Raw genomic sequence first — 15,570 nt, forward strand, 5'->3', positions numbered from 1 at the left:
CAGATGGGGACCAAGGACAAATGATCCAAATCTCAGGCCCAAGAGCACAAACAACGTGGGCTGGAGAGAGAAAAACAAGCAGAATGGGATTCATAACCTAAAGCTGTAATGGGACAATTAGCTGCAATATGCAAATGGAGCAGAACTTATAAAAGTGAGAGACCCAGTGACCAGGTGTCCATTTTGTGACCATTTTGGTCCATCTTGGGTGCAGCCCTGGCTGGGCCATTGTGCTGCCCGAGGTGGATCCATTGAGGCCTTTTAATAAATCCCTGCTTTATTCTTTAACTCATCACAGGTGGAGGCTGGGTTGGGGTTCTTTGCTACACTGGAAAAGGGCAGAGAATTTTTCAGAGGGCTGGAAGTTGGGTGTGGGATTGAGAAAGCCTGAGGGAGCAGCAGGAGCCACAGCCTGAGGTAAAAAACATTGCAAGCAGAAGTGGACACAATGGCAGTGAAATGGTTTCCTTGTCAAAAGCAAGAAGAAAGCACAGAGAGAAATAGGGTCACAAAAGGGAGAAAAGTAAAATGGAGTCTTTTTACCCTCTCTAGCATGCAGTTTTATTTGTTCTAATTTTCATGAGGGTCAGATGCTTTGCATGTAAACGTAGCCTAGAACAAAGGCCAGCGAGGTCTGATAAAACTGACCCTGCTCTCCTAGAGCTGCCTGGAGCATTTGCCTTCAGAAATATGCACTGGAGAGGTTTCTGGAGAGGATGGGTCAGAGGGGCAGGGGAAATGGCCTCAGCTCTGGGGCTTCAGGCTCAAATCTCTGGGACACACAGGGCAAATGAGGCAAATTCCTTTAGAAGGGCCTGAACTGTCAAGTGATAACCAGTTACCCTGGCCTTGTGGAAAATCCATCATGCCAGTTCAGCTGGAGGTCCTAAGCAGGGTAATTATTTCAGGGCATAAAGGATGTTCCTGAGAATTGACTGTGAGGCTCCTGGCTGTCTCTGCGTGACACGAAGTGAAACCTTGGGCCAGACCTCCTTCTTGTAAAAGGAATGTACAGTTGGAAAATAGCTTGGTTAGAGAGCAGGACAGCTGGGAAGGATCTCAGCTGCTCTGCTCCCAGCTAAGACAGCATCATCTGGGTTTTTTAAGGAGGGAAAAGCAGTTCCCCAGGAGTCTGTGTTGCCTGGCTGGCTGAGTGCAGGGAGTGAAGGCAGTTTCATACAGGGTTAGAGAGAAAATACTGATGATAAACAGGAGACAGCTTGTCAAAATGGAATAACAGTAAAAACAAATGGGGAATACCACATCTGGGAAAAATGAAGGTACCATTTCAAAGTAATAGGATGGTTCAGATAGTGATCTGAGGTTACATTTAGTCAATATTGCACAGCTGAAAAAGGCAAACAAGTCCTCAGTGTAGCAATAAAAGGGGTGGTGGAGGTAATTGGTCTGCACAGAGCGCTGCCTTCAGCTGCTGGAGATCCATTTTAACCATTCTTAAGCATTGGAGAAATTCAAGGAGCTTGGAAAAAAAAAAACAAACAACCTGGTAAAAGCTGGAAAGAAGCCAAGCTGTGTGAGAAGGCTACAGCAGAATTTCAGATCAGTTCTTGAATAAAAGAAACTTGGATGTTTGCCTTCCATTTGGGGTGATAGTATTGCATTTCAATAGAGATTCTAAGCTTTTCCCAGAAGTTGCTTTCCCAGCTTGGCTCTGAACTGGTTTCTAAGTTAATTTGTTTAATTTTTCATGCAAGCGGCTGTATAGTAGATGATAAATATTTCTCTTGGAAATTGATTCAGATTGGTTCTAGTGGATTTTCATTTTGGGAACTCATTAAAGCATGGTCTTCAAAACTCAATTTTAATAGAATTTCTAATTAAATTTCCACCAAACCCCCACCCCAAATACACAGAGTGCTTCCTTGTTTTCAGTGTTAAACCAGGGCTGGTTGTGAGGTGATACCTGAACAGTGAATTGCTGGGGAAACCTGAGCTTTTAATGCTGTCCATTGAGGAGACTTTTGGGTCCTCTTCTTCACCACCCCATTCCCAGACTCAGGACTGAGTCACTGATTGTTTTCTTTTGTTCCCAGCACTGCTGCCATAGGGATTTGCAGCACCTCACCTTGTTTATGGAGCAGTCCTTGTGGGCTTGTTTGTTTTCCCTGCTGACCCCAGGGAGGACAGCTGAGCCCACCCAAATCTCCTGCCAGCCCTCAGAACCCTGTGGTGAGGCAGATGGCCACTGTCTGGGTTTCATTCTGATGCTCAAAATCAAAAAGAAGAGAATTTATACGGCGTTGCATGCTTGCTAAGCTGGATTTCTCAAATGGAATTAATTCCTCTACTGCAATTTGCAGCTTTTTAGGTGTTTAGCTGCCTGAGGTATAAACAGCTATAGTGATTTATGCCCTTTATTGTAGTCTCTGATCTCCTTTCTGTCCCCATTTTGTGTCCTAATACTTTCACAGAGTGTTTGAATATAGAATAATGTTTAAATATAGTAATAATAGGGGAGGCAAAAAAAAAAGAAAGAAGGGAGGGGATCAAAAAGGGCAAGCAGGAGTATCCTTGACATTTTTGGCTGTTCTAGAGGCAGTGACACAAACGTTCGTGTCCTCATGTTTGAAATCATGACCTAATCCTGCACTGCTCCTGCTCCTGGTGTATCTTTGAAAAGTTCTGTCTCTGCCTTTGCCTTTCATAAGTGATGACATTTGCTTAAAAACTCCCTTCGGGGTCTACGTCAATTTTTCTTCTCTCCTTTTTTGTCTTTCTGTCTTTCCTTTTTTGTTTTTCCTTTCCTTCCACAACAGACCAATGGTTATGAGGAAGACGTGTATGGATCATCCCAGAGTAGAAAATCTAGCAGGGTTAGTAGATGATTTCTATTGCTATAAAATTCTATCATTCCATTTGATGGGATTAAAGCTAATTAGCAAATTCTTTTTGGCAGTGAAGCAGGTTTTACCTGTCTTGCACGTTGTGGGTTTGGAGTTTGTCAGGCACTGGAGGTGCAGCAAGAAATTAAAAATCAAAATCTGGGAAATAAAAAATCAAAAATCAAGCCCTGAGTGAAATTGGTACAGAAAGATATTGGGAGCCAGAACTGCTTTAACTTGTGAGCAAAACCGGTTAGAAATTGCATTGTGGCAGCACTGGCAGGGAGGGTTTCCACATGCTGGAAACAGAGTGAGTGCTTTTCCACCTCTGCAAAGGTGTTCATGCTGTGCTCCAGCACTGAATCTCCTAATTTAGTCCATGCCTTGAGATTTGCCTAGTTAAAATGGACTTTGAATTTGAATTTGCATTGTTAAAATGGATTTTTAATTTTCCCCAAATGCACATTGTTTATTTGAAGTTTGCTTAACTAAATGCCTTTGGTTTTTTGGTTTTTTATTTCTTTTTTCCCTTTATAAACCATATCCTAGGGTTTCTGGAAACGCCTACAGAGCTGAAGAGCCAGTGCAAGTGTTCCCACTTAACTACTTAACATTGCTGGACTTTTATTTCCAGTCCAGAAAAGCTTGATAATTAACTCAGTTGTGAGGATGCAGGTCACAATGTTCCAGCACAAGTGTTGTGTGTCAATTACAGCAACTCCTGGCTCTGCTTTGTTAAATATTGGGGATTGTGCAGATGATTTAAAGGGGTTGTCCAGGCACAGCCTGGGGGCAGAGGGGGAACTGTTTGGGGTTTTTTTATTCCCCGTTTATTCTGACACAGCCACACAAAAAGCTCAGAGCCTGTTGATCTTTATGCTATCAAGGCTTCTAAAGAAATTTAGTGCTGTGCAGCCTAAAGCTCAGTGTTTAGGCCAAAAATAAACTCTTTTAAGCCCCCATCTATCCAAGTGTTTGAGCAATAACACACTGAACATGAGAGGGAGTTCAGGGGGTGACTTTGTAGGCACAAAGTTAAGCAGGAGCCTGGATAAACAGTGAAACCTGATATTTCAAGTCCATCTAAAATTGTTGCTGCCATATAATTTAGCTGGCATTATGTGGATAAGAGACAATGAAATGCTGTTGCTTGAGCTGCTGAAAAACCAGCCTGTCCTGTTGCTGGCCCATTTGAGGAGTTCAAGGAGCTTTATTCTGTAGCACTGGTGATAAATGATGTTCTTATTCTTTACTGACATTCTCCAGTGCTCCAAGGGCTGCAGGGAGAGCAAAGTATCTGCAAGAAAGTCGTCCAGGGGGAAGAGGTTGTTTGGTTTCCATTTAAATAATTTAAAATCATGCTGGAATTGGCGTTTGCAGCGTGGGGGTTTAGTCTGAGTAGGGCTTAATTACAGCAACATCGTTAGTTCCTTGTAGTTCTGTTGCTGTTTGGATTAATCATTAATTAGGAGCGGGAGGAAGGTTTGGGGGTAACTCAGAATAGCTGAAAATTCAAACCAAATTGATGCCAGCCTGGCTGGCATTCACTTTTTCAGAATATTGTCTCCAAAAAGCCCAAGCTGAATCACAAAGTGACAAGGAAAAATGAAAAATGGGAAAGTTCTTCAGGACAGCAGGGAAATGATGTATGAACCTGCTGGCAATGGCTGTTTCCAAAATAGGTGTCCAGTTTTAAGTCACAGCACGGGCTGATCTCCATGTGCACACTGCACTTGCAGTGTCACAGCTTGATCCCTTAAATATGATTAATGCCATGTGCCAAACAGCCCACGTGCAGATTGCAAACTCTAAGCAGGAATGAAAATAATTTCTTAAAGTTCACTTCAGGTTTCCCTTCAGACAAAGTCTCCTTGTACAGGCATTGTTTGAGGGGTTTTGGTTTTGGTGGTTGCTTGGGTTAGGTTTTTTTTTTGAGGTTGCACAGTGATTTGCCCTCAGCCTGTACCTGTAGGTATTGTGACATATCTAAATTTCAGGAAAAAAGCAAACAAATTTCTTTATTTTGCCACAGATCTCCCTCCTTTGTGAGGAAATTGCCACCTGCATGGGCCACAGTGGTGAGGGAAGGATGAGTTAGGGTTTGTGAGGAGCTGACTGCTGAAAGCAGAGAGCCTTGGCTGCCTGAGAAATGTTTGGAGAGGAAAGGTGTCAGGGAATGGGTGTGAAAGGAGAGCTCTGGAGAGCAGCAAAGGAGGTGAAAGTGTGACATCTTTCAGAACAACCATTCCTCATTAAGATCCCCTGAGTGCACCAGAAGTGCAGGAATGACTGGATGCAAGGCAGACAGCAGGGAGAGAAGGTGTTTAATTTAAAGAAGGTGCTTAAAGTCTCACTTCTTAGGGAACAGTTTTCTTGCCATGTCTGACAGTGGCTGCTCACACTCCTGCTGGGCACAGCCAGCAGCTTTGGTCCCTGGCTTTGCTCTCCATCTCCCAGCATCTCAGGGTGTAGCTTACAGGACATAAACTCCCCAGGATCCCAGGAGGAACCTGGCCAGCTCTCTGACCAGTGCATTTTCCCAGTGCTTCAAAGGCCCCACAGTTTTCACACATCCTCACGGCTTTAATGCAGTTCTCTCTTCTTTGTGCATCTGTGACCACTTTGGCTGCTTTGCAGTTTGTATTCACTTAGTTTACTTTTTGCTTCCCATTTAAAGGAATAAAGAATGAAGCTGAGTTCTCAAGGAGTTTTCTTTTTTTCTTTTTTGGTTTTTTTTTTGCTTTGTTTGTTAATGCAGGCTTCCTACTACTCTGACCTGGGTCTCCCCAACAGCAGCTATGCTTCCACATCTCAACTTTCTTCCCAAAATGGAAATTGGGTCTGTTGCCCTCTGGCTTCACCTGGCCTGGACTTTGTTTGGATAATACAACCTCTTGTGCTTAGGAATCAATTGGACCAATTGTCAGGAGTCTCTGTAGCTCTTTTTAGTGAAACTTTAAAAAAAGCCTCGAACAAACCAGACCTTTTAAGATTTGGAATGAGTCATGGAAAACTGTTTTCAAATGAGCACAGTCAGTTTTTCCTTTGCTGCTCCTCCCTTTCCTTGTTGGTCTGGAAAGATAAGGGAAATCTTAATTACCTGAAGTTCTCTGTTTGAGGCAGTTCCTCTGCATAGCGTGTCAGCCTGGTGAGTTTGAGACAATCCAGCCTGCACTACATGAAATTACAGGGAAGCAGCTCCCAGAGTGCTGGGAGAGCATCAGTGGAGTGTGAAACCCCTGTGAGGTTGCATTGTCCCCTGTGTGTGACAGAGCTGGGTGCCAGCAGAGTTCCAGCAGTGCTCCAGGGGTGTGGATGGGGCACTGGCAGCAGGACCTGGGTTTGGGATCACTGCTGGAGCCTCCTGCACCCAGCTCTGCCACACACACAGAGTGCTCTGGGTTTGTGTGAGTCCTGCATTTTGGGGGGGAATGTTACTAACACTTGTTTCAGCCTGCTCTGACTGAAGCACTTGTAATTTTTTCCTGAATTGGTTGTGTTTTCTCTGTGTTTGTGAATAATGAGACACACAGGAGATGTTCTTACAACTAACAGTGTGTGCTTTGAAGCACTTGTGTGTAGCTCTTTTTCGTGAGGACAAACCCCATTTCTGGCTCCTCTACACAAACGTGTGGGAGACAATAACAGCTTAACAACCTAAAATTAAATTTTACTGTTTTGCTTTTGCATACTGTCTGTGTCCTCCCTTCCTGTAGGAAATGCACGTGCCTGCTTGGTATTCTTAGTCTTTGGGAGCAGAGATCTAATGCTTTCATGGAGCACATGACTAATATTCTCTGTACTGGGCTTCCTTCTGCTGTCATGTAGTAATCCTAATCTCTCACCAAGAGGGTTCATTCTGCTGTAGGCACCTGGTTGTTTTTTTTTCTGTCGAATTTTCTGTGCCAAACCAAAAAGTGTTGTGCTTGTCTCCCCCAGCCCTCCCTGCTGTACAGCGATGCCCTGCCAGCCAGGAGTTACAGGGTTTGTTGTGCTGATGCTCTGAGCACCAACACCAGAGCCACCCACCCCCAGCCATGCACATCTTGTCCCTTGTTCTGTCTGTAATTCCCCCTTGGGTGCATTTATTTGTCCCACCCCTGGTGTCCCATCCATCTGAATGCCACGTGTGTGATGCTGGTTGTGCACACCTGAGTTTGCTGTGCCTTCCTTTAATTCCTGTTGGGATTGTGCTCATGGGGTTGTGATGCTGCCAGGGAATTGTCTTTCTTGGTGTCTTTCCAGCAGCAGGACAGAGAGGCAACATCAATTCTTGCTGGCTGCTTAACAACTAACAAAAATCTGTTCACAAATATAATTTTTTAGACAAATTCCTGCCTTCTTGTTTAAAATGAGCTTCTCAGAATTTTTTCTCAAAGCTTAGAGTTTCCTGAGCCATATATCTCTGTGCTAAACCAGAGTCTGTCTTAAAACATTAATTTTCCTCCTATTTTATTAATTTACTAAACTGGCTGGTAAGTGAAGCTCATCAGGAGGTAAGTGAAGCTCATCACTGCCAGCACCAGCAGTGAAGGTGAAACAGATGGGACCAGAGTAAGAATTGATGCAGCCATTTCATGGGTAGGCAGTCACAGCATTGAATTAAAATTGAATTGTGAGGAGGGTTGGTGTCCCATCTCGGGGTGTGTCAGATCCTGCACGTTCGCTCGCCTCGGCTCTTCCCCTGCATGCTGCTCGTGTTGCACCCAGGAGATGGCCCTGTGCTTGCCCCCAGGAGGTGTCCCTGTCCCTGGCCACGCTGCTGGCTGCCTGCTCTTGTTCTGGGTGAGTTTGTGAGCGTGCAGAGAGGCTGAGTGCCGTGCCGTGCTGACTCTGTGTTTCATTGTAGGCGTCGGTGTACGACGAGAGCGTTTACAGCGGGAGCCGGCGCTATAGTGCCCCCAGTTCCCGTGCTGTAAGAGCTTTTCTGCTTTTCCCTGCTCTGTCCCTGTCCTCTGCCGGCCTGGGGAACCTCCCACTTGGGCTGTGTGACAGCCAGGACCTGCTGCTGTAGGCAGCAGGAGTGGGAGCACCATTCCCACCAGCTTCCATGGAGCGGTGATCAATGGGAGCTCGTCCCTCTGTGGGACAGGGAATCCACTCCTGCCTCACACAGATAAAACACCTTGGAAAGGCCATGCATTAAATCCTTTCCCCCCCCCCAAGACTTATTCTTCTTGTCAAATACAATTTTGAAAAATAATCAGCCAAAAATGTAAAAATCAGTTCCACATAAGCAGTGTGAAGTGGGAATATATGGGTGGCTTGATTTTGTTTCTTGTATTTCCCACCAGCTTCCATGGAGCAGTGATGGATGGGAACTCATCCCTCTGTGGGACTGGGAATCCACTTCTGCCTCGCACAGATCAAACACCTTGGAAAGGCCATAAATGAAATCCATAAGGCCATACATGAAATCCTTCCCCCCCCTAAGTCTTAATTCTTCTTGTCAAGTACAATTTTGAAAAATAATCAGCCAAAAATGTAAAAATCAGTTCCACACAAGCAGTGTGAAGTGAATGATTTTTGGGAATATATGGGTGGCTTGGTTTTGTTTCTTGGATTTCCCACCAGCTTCCATGGAGCAGTGATCAATGGGAGCTCATCCCTCTGTGGGACAGGGAATCCACTTTTGCCTATGCTTGGTGTGCAGATAAAACACCTTGGAAAGGCCTTTCCCTCCCTAAGACTTAATTCTGCTGGTCAAAACTGAGAAGAATTCAAGTTTAAAAAATAATCAGCCAAAAATTTAAAAATCAGTTCCACACAAGCAGTGTGAAGTGAATGATTTTTGGGAATATATGGGTGGCTTGGTTTTGTTTCTTGGATTTCCCATGAGTTTCCAATGGGAATTCGTCCCTCTGTGGGACAGGGAATTCAGGTCTGCCTCACACTCAGTTTGCAGATAAAACAATTTGGAAAGGCCATACATGAAATCCTTTCCCTCCCTGAGACTTAATTCTTCTTGTCAAATACAGTTTTGAAAAGCAAGCAGCCAAAAATGTAAAAATCAGTTCCACACAAGCAGTGTAAAGTGAATGATTTTTGGGAATATATGGCTGGCTTGGTTTTGTTCTTGGATTTATAGTCAAATATATTTTACATTCATGTAAGTGACAGTGCTTCCAAAATGTGTGTTGATGAGAGTGGAGGGCTCTGTCATGGATGGGGAGCAACAGTATAAGGAATGACCATATAAATTGTGTATTTTCAAAACAGAAACTCCACGAGTTGGTTTACAGATTAAAAGGTACAAAATGCCTTCACCTCTTATTCTCTATGGGTGTTTGGGGCAGGCAGTCCATCTGCTGCTGTTGTGTCCACCTGGAAAAAAAATAAATAAAAAGGGCAATCTCTTTAGATTTTTCAGTCCTCCTCTGTGAGCCCTCTGCTTATTCTGCCTCTCATAGCAGAACCCAACCAACCAAGAGAACCCCAGCAAACAAACAACCACCTTCTAAGGCCGTAAGAGTGAAAAGCCTCGAGGCAGACAGTGATGTTAACTTTAAACATCTCATTTTTATTAGCTTGGAGGAGGAAACACTTTGAAGAATGCTTACTGAGCACTTGCTGGTCCTTCAAGGGCTGTGCCATCCTCTTGCCAGCCCACTGATTCACAGCTGTGAGAAATCAATCAATCTTTCAGCCCAAAACTTGTTTGCAAGTCTTTCAGGGGCTGTCGGTGGCATGAGGACTGAAACCCTGGTGCTTTCCCCTCCCTCCACTCCCATCCCCATCCCACCCTGAGCCACAGGTGTTTATTTGTGTGTAACCCAGCCTTTCCAGTTCCTGGAGTAATGAGAGACTTGGAGCAGGAGGGGTTTGCCCCAGAGGCAGTGACCTTGTCACAGCACCTGTGGTTGCTTTAATGCCTCTGAACCTGGACAGGGAGTGTCACCTCTGCTGGCTGTTCCCAAAAAATGTTTTTGGAAGGGCAGGGGGTGAGGCTGAAAGTGGCCTTGCATGGTCACAGCCACTTCCACAGTCAGCCCTGCAGTGCACAGGGAGCAGCTGTGGGATAAATAGGGCCTGGAAACATTAATATGGGGCTCATCAGTACTTACAGCTTTTTCCCTGTCACACATTTCAAATTTATTCTAAACCCTTCTTTTGTTAGGCAGAAAACACTGCAGTGACCAAACAAAACCTGTGTTTTTACTTCAGTGCTTTTTGCCTTTGATTTAGGCATTATTGTTTGACTGGCAGTAGTTGGAAGCAGTGTGCAGCAGAGTTTTATAACCTCTGAAACGAAGATCAGGTGCACAAAGCCAGTGTAGAACACAGAGTCAACCACAGGACAACCCCAGCTCTGGGGTTGGAAGGGACATCAAAGGCCACCTGGGCAGGGTCACCTTCCCCTCTCCAGGGTGCTCCAAGCCCTCCCCAGCACTGACCATTCCAGGGATCCAGGGGCAGCCCCAGCTGCTCTGGACACTGTGCCAGGCCCTCCCTCGGGGTGCATCCAAGGGCACTGCCCTGCCCATGGGCTGTGCACCCTGCACAGGATGTTTTGTGGGCTTCTGCTCTAGCTGGGGTTATTTCCAGCTTACCCTCTCACCATTCATTAGTGCTGCAAGCTTAATTTGATGCTGTGCTGCTGTGACTAATGGTGATGGAGCAGCCCTGCAGTGGCCTGGGTGCTCCTGTAGTGACTTAATAAAAAAAGCCCTGAAGAAACCCACAGCATCTCCAAAGTACGCTAATTCTTCAGATTTCTGTGTGTTATTTCTGAGTCCTAATCACCTCTGTAATAAACTCATTGTTTCCAGGGTAAGTTCGAGTTCTGTTTCCCTGATGCTTTAAACTTTTATTTCCCTGCTCCATTTTCAATGCATTAAAAGCTCTGGAAATAAAAGAGCATGGACACGTTCCTTGTCCATGTCAGCAACCAGCCAGCCCTGTCCTGCATCTCTGCTCAGATGTGTCCTTTCAAAAAAAGCTACAAGACTTTCTTTGGCAGGAGATGAGGACTGCAGGTGCTGGAAAACCAGGAAAGAGACTCAGCCTCTGAGCTGGGCTCAGTTTTTACTTTAATCCCCACATAGATGGATGTTTCTTCCTTTGGCCTGCGGAGCATGAATTCATTTTATATGTGCATAATGTTGGGAACATGGGAAAATGATTCACCAGAGCTCTTGGAAAGTAGTAGGATGGAGGCTTTTGTAGAGAAACTGAATTGTTTACTTGTCACTGGTACCTGAAGAGATATAAATAAATTATTAGTATTCAAGAATTGAGTCAAATCTCTACTTGAACTGCCAGTGGAATTACTGCTTGCCTTGATTTTCAAATTAACAATTCTCTGTTTTTCACTGCTGTTCCTTTGTCCAGCTGCATGTAACCATCTCTTGAACTGATTTCAGATGTGATGCTCCACATCCTCTCCTGCTTCCCTTGCCAGTTCTAATGGCTCTCTCTTTTCTCTGCCTGCTGTTCCTGGATTTCCTGCTGCAGCCCTCTGAGTACAGCTGCTACCTTGGGTCGGGATCCCGGGCATCCTCCAGAGCCAGCTCTGCTCGGGCCAGTCCAGTGGTGAGCTCCTCTCTTTCTCTTTGCCCTTTATTTCATTCCTCCCTCCTTCAAGGTCCTTTTTTTGTGCAGAGAGGTCACTGTCTCTGAGTAATCCTCAAGGGATGTATTATTTGCTTAAAAGTGCTGTCACACTTCTCCTGTAATCTGCCTAAATATTTGGAACCTCAGAGTGAAAAATTCTCTAGTAGTAGCAATGGCAGCAGCTATAAAATTCTAGAAAGATTTCTACAGAAATTTCGGCTATAAAATTCTATCTGCAACCTGGTAGTCCATAAAACAGCAGGAAGATTTTTTTAGTGATTCAGGTACACCTACCTCAGACATTTCCCTTAATGGCACTGTTAAATAGTAACCACTAGTCACTCATCTGAGCATTAATCCTCTAAATATCAGGGCTTGTATACCTGGATTTATAAATGCAGTGATGGAGAAAATTAGTTAAAGGAGTTTCTGTGAGTTTCTTAGGGTGTTAATTGGACTTTCTGGGCAGTGCTTAAGACAAAGAAACCAGAGGAGGAATTACAGAACTGAAGTGATTCCTTTGCAGATGCCTGTTTAGACAAAGTAACCAGAGGATGAATTGCAAAATTGAAGTGATTTCTATGCAGATGAATGTTTGGACTCTCATTGCACTTTGGACTCTCATGACAATGCTGTGTTTGCTTTAAATGGAGAAAAAAGCCCAGCAAGGTTATTGTGGAAAAGACTGGGATGTTGATGGGAGTGCTGTGTCTCCTTTTGGGGAGGAGGAAACCCTAAATCTCCTGCAGCATTCAAGCAGTTCAGTTTCTGTCCAGTGAGCAGTATTTTGGTGCAGAGCTGCAGGGCTCTCCAGAGGTTGGATTTGATCATTTTGTGGGACTGCAGAGTGCCAGGCACTGCAGTCTTTAGCAGGGTGAAGTGCTAGAGGGATAAAGAGCACCCAGCACAAGCTGTGGCTGAGCAATGCTCAAGTCTAATGATGCCTCAGGTTTGAGCTTTTATATTTTTCACGTTCTGTGCTGCTTTAGTGTGTGGGTCTGAGCTTCATAGTAGGGGTTGGTGAGCTCTCTTCACAGAGCAGGGAGACAAAACAATTCCTTCTCTAGCTGGGGACCAAAGATAAATGATCCAGATCTCAGGCCTAAGAGCACAAAAAACATGGGCTGAAGACAGAAAAACAAGAAGGATGGGACTGCATGGGCTAAAGCTGTAACTGGACAATTAACTCCAATATGCAAATGGATCAGAACTGATAAAAGTGAGAGACCCCGTGACCAGTTGTCCATTTTGTGACCATTTTGGTTCATCTTGGGTTCAGCCCTGGCTGGGCTCTTGTGCTGCCCAAAGTGGATCCATTGAGGCCTTTTAATAAATCCCTGCTTTATCCTTTAACTCTGTCCAGCCTCTGCTCCAGGTCAGCCTTCACAGGGCATCACTAAAGGCTTGGCTGTCCCCTGCTTTTAGGGGGTTTCTGTCTTGAATTTTTTAATAGCACCTTGTGCTTTCTCTCTGTGGCTGTTCCTCTCTGTGGCTGTTTCCAGCTCTGGGTATTTCTGATTTATTTCCAAGCATGAGGACAGCTGCTGAGTGCTCTAGGATATCTGGTAGAGAAAACATGCAGCTTACAGTAAACTAAAATATAACAACATTAATTTGCCAGAGTGAGTGAGTTTTGGAGTCTGCCATTTGAGAACTGATACAACAGAGCTGTGTGCTCTGAAGTTTTGGTGTTCTAAGGGTACATTCACTTTTTAAAATTGTTAAAAAACAGAGATTTTCATTGGATACTGTACGGCAGCTGGTGAGCTATAAATAAATCAGTGTTTTAATTAGCCCCTGAACCTGAGTCCCTGAGCTATGAGTTCTTGCAGAATATAACTTACATTAGTAATACATCTTAAATGGCATTGCAAACTGAATTTCAATTACCCCCAAAGCAAGAACTAACCAGAATAAACAGGGATTCCATGACAGCGCTGTTAGGGCACTAAGAACTGGGTACCCACACAGTGCAGTTGGTGTTTTCTGTGTGCCAGCTGGGTCACTCCTGCAAGCTCCTCACAGGAATCACAGGATGCAGGGGAGGGTTTGCGTTTTAAATCCCCTGCTTACACTTTGGCCCTGTGGTATGCAAGTGGCTGGAGATGCTGTGCTGAGTCAGCACCAAGCTAAAAATCTGCTCAGCAGGGAGACAGCAGGCACTCCTTAAATCACCTTTTTTTGGTTTAATTAGTGGTTTATTGCCTGCTGTGAAGAGCTTCCCTTATCTCTGTCACCTTGAAAGCAGAGTTAATGCCATAGTGAGTCCAGCTGATCCTAAAAGTTCTCATTGCTACACAGGGTCAATCCAGCAGCATTTTGTGATTATAATATTTTTCCTGCATTAAACAGACATTGCTTTTCCAGTAACTCAAGGGAGGGATCACTTTTACTGACAAGATTCAAAGTGTTCTTGTAGAGTTTTCAGTCAGGTACTTGAGAGTGGAGAATGATTCCATGGAACTTCCTAAATTAAAGCATACAACAGCTTGTCCCTGCAGCTCTGAAATGTTTTACTCAGAGTTTGGTTTCCCCCTCCTGTCACTGTTCAGTGAGCAGTGAGCAAAAAGCAGCAGTAGTTTTCCTGCAGTGGCTTTCCTGCTGTGCACAGCTTTGCTAGCTCTGTTCTCATTTGTGTTACCGTGTTGGTGATACAGTCAAAGGCAGGAAGATGCTTCAACACAATGTGTGAATATTTGGCTTTGTAGTTATTTTAAGAATTCACTATATCTGAAAGAAGTTTGCTGTTTGTTTATTTTCCCTTAACATTTTTCATGTTATCCCACTGGTAATTATCTGCTGTCCTTGCAGTTACTGCAGATATGCAAATGTGTTGTTTAATATTAAACCATCCTCACAGAAACTACAAATCTTAACACTACTGAGAGCAAACATCAGACATTTCTGTACAGATGGGCCTGAGCTCTCAGCATGTGTTGGCAGAGTTGGGACTTGTGATATGAATTGCAGGAGTTTTGTTATTTTTCTTTTCTAAATCAAGAAGCTACTAGTGAAAAGCAATTATTTCTAAATCTGGAACAGGCTCAGTAGTATTTGTGTGAAGGCTCTCTAGGGCAAGGCAGGTGAAACAAGAGGAGAGGGCTGTGCTGATGATGATGATGGTGATGGTGATGGTGGTTCCTCCTGGTTTGTGGAGGCTCAGGCAGCAGCACAAGCAGTGAGAGTTTATCCTGAGCACACACACATTCCTGTGGAATATCCTGAGCTGGAAGGGACCCACAGGGATCATCAGTCCAAGCCCTGGCCCTGCACAGACCCCCAGCAATCCCACCCTGTGCATCCCTGGGAGTGTTATCCACTGGGGCTGTGCCCATTCCTTGGGGAGCCTGGGCAGTGCCCAGCACCCTCTGGGGGGAGAACCTTTTCCTGAAATCCAGCCTAAACATCCCCTGAGACAGCTCCAGCCATGTCCTGGATCCGGAGGAATCACAGGGAGCAGAGAGTGGAGCTGCCCCAGGGATGGAAGGTGCCAGCCGTGCTGAGCTCTGCCCTCAGTCTCCTCTGCTCCAGCTGAACAATCCAGCTGCCCTCAGCTGCTCCTTGTGTGTCCCCTGCAGCCCCATCCCCATCTTCTGTCCCTCCCTTGGAGGCTCCCTAACAGCTTTAAATCTTATCTAAAGCTGCCCCAGCCCAGAGCAGACAGGACAATGCCCTCCCTGGCCTGGCTGGCACTGCTGGGGTGATCCCCCAGGACAGGGATGTCCCTCCTGGCTCCAGGCACTGCTGGCTCAGATCCAGCTGGCCATCCACCAGCACTGCCAGATCCCTGCTGCCCTCTCAGTCCCCAGTGAGGGCATACCTCAGTGCCCAGCTGTGAACACTGGCACAGACTTAGAGAAAGAAATGAAGGCACATTGTGGTGGAGGCACTTAGGAAGCTTTGCCTTCTCTCTGGATAGGGTAGGTTGTATCCTAGCCCTGCCTCTGACAGTCTGCATGTGCTTTGGGACCCTCTGGTTAGGTTAGGTTGTGTCCTAGCCTTGCCTCTGACAGTCTGGATGTACTTTGGGATAGGGCAGGTTGTGTCCTAACCTTCCCTCTGACAGTCTACATGTGCTTTGGGATCCTTTGGATAGGGTAGGTTGTATCCTAGCCCTGCCTCTGACAGTCTGCATGTGCTTTGGGGTAGGGTAGGTTGTATCCTGGCCCTGCCT

The 15,570-nt window shown here is 45.3% G+C and overlaps 1 protein-coding gene across 9 annotated transcripts in view; it reads left to right on the plus strand.

Moving 5' to 3' along the window:
* Positions 1 to 15,570, plus strand: part of LRRFIP1 (LRR binding FLII interacting protein 1) — a 108,833-nt gene that overhangs the window by 64,483 nt on the left and 28,780 nt on the right. For 5 of the 9 annotated variants that reach the window (XM_054277513.1, XM_054277517.1, XM_054277514.1 and 2 more), the window contains 5 exons: positions 2,778 to 2,834; positions 5,602 to 5,682; positions 6,783 to 6,827; positions 7,693 to 7,758; positions 11,298 to 11,375. In XM_054277513.1, coding sequence (XP_054133488.1) covers positions 2,778 to 2,834; positions 5,602 to 5,682; positions 6,783 to 6,827; positions 7,693 to 7,758; positions 11,298 to 11,375 — 327 coding nt within the window. The remainder of the gene's footprint in view (positions 1 to 2,777; positions 2,835 to 5,601; positions 5,683 to 6,782; positions 6,828 to 7,692; positions 7,759 to 11,297; positions 11,376 to 15,570) is intronic. The other 4 variants (XM_054277515.1, XM_054277518.1, XM_054277520.1 and 1 more) reach the window with 4 other exon arrangements.

This window comes from Melozone crissalis, unplaced genomic scaffold (assembly GCF_028551555.1).
Source record: "Melozone crissalis strain CALT ecotype California unplaced genomic scaffold, PUWL_Pcris_2 ptg000023l_1, whole genome shotgun sequence".
NCBI lineage: Eukaryota > Metazoa > Chordata > Aves > Passeriformes > Passerellidae > Melozone > Melozone crissalis.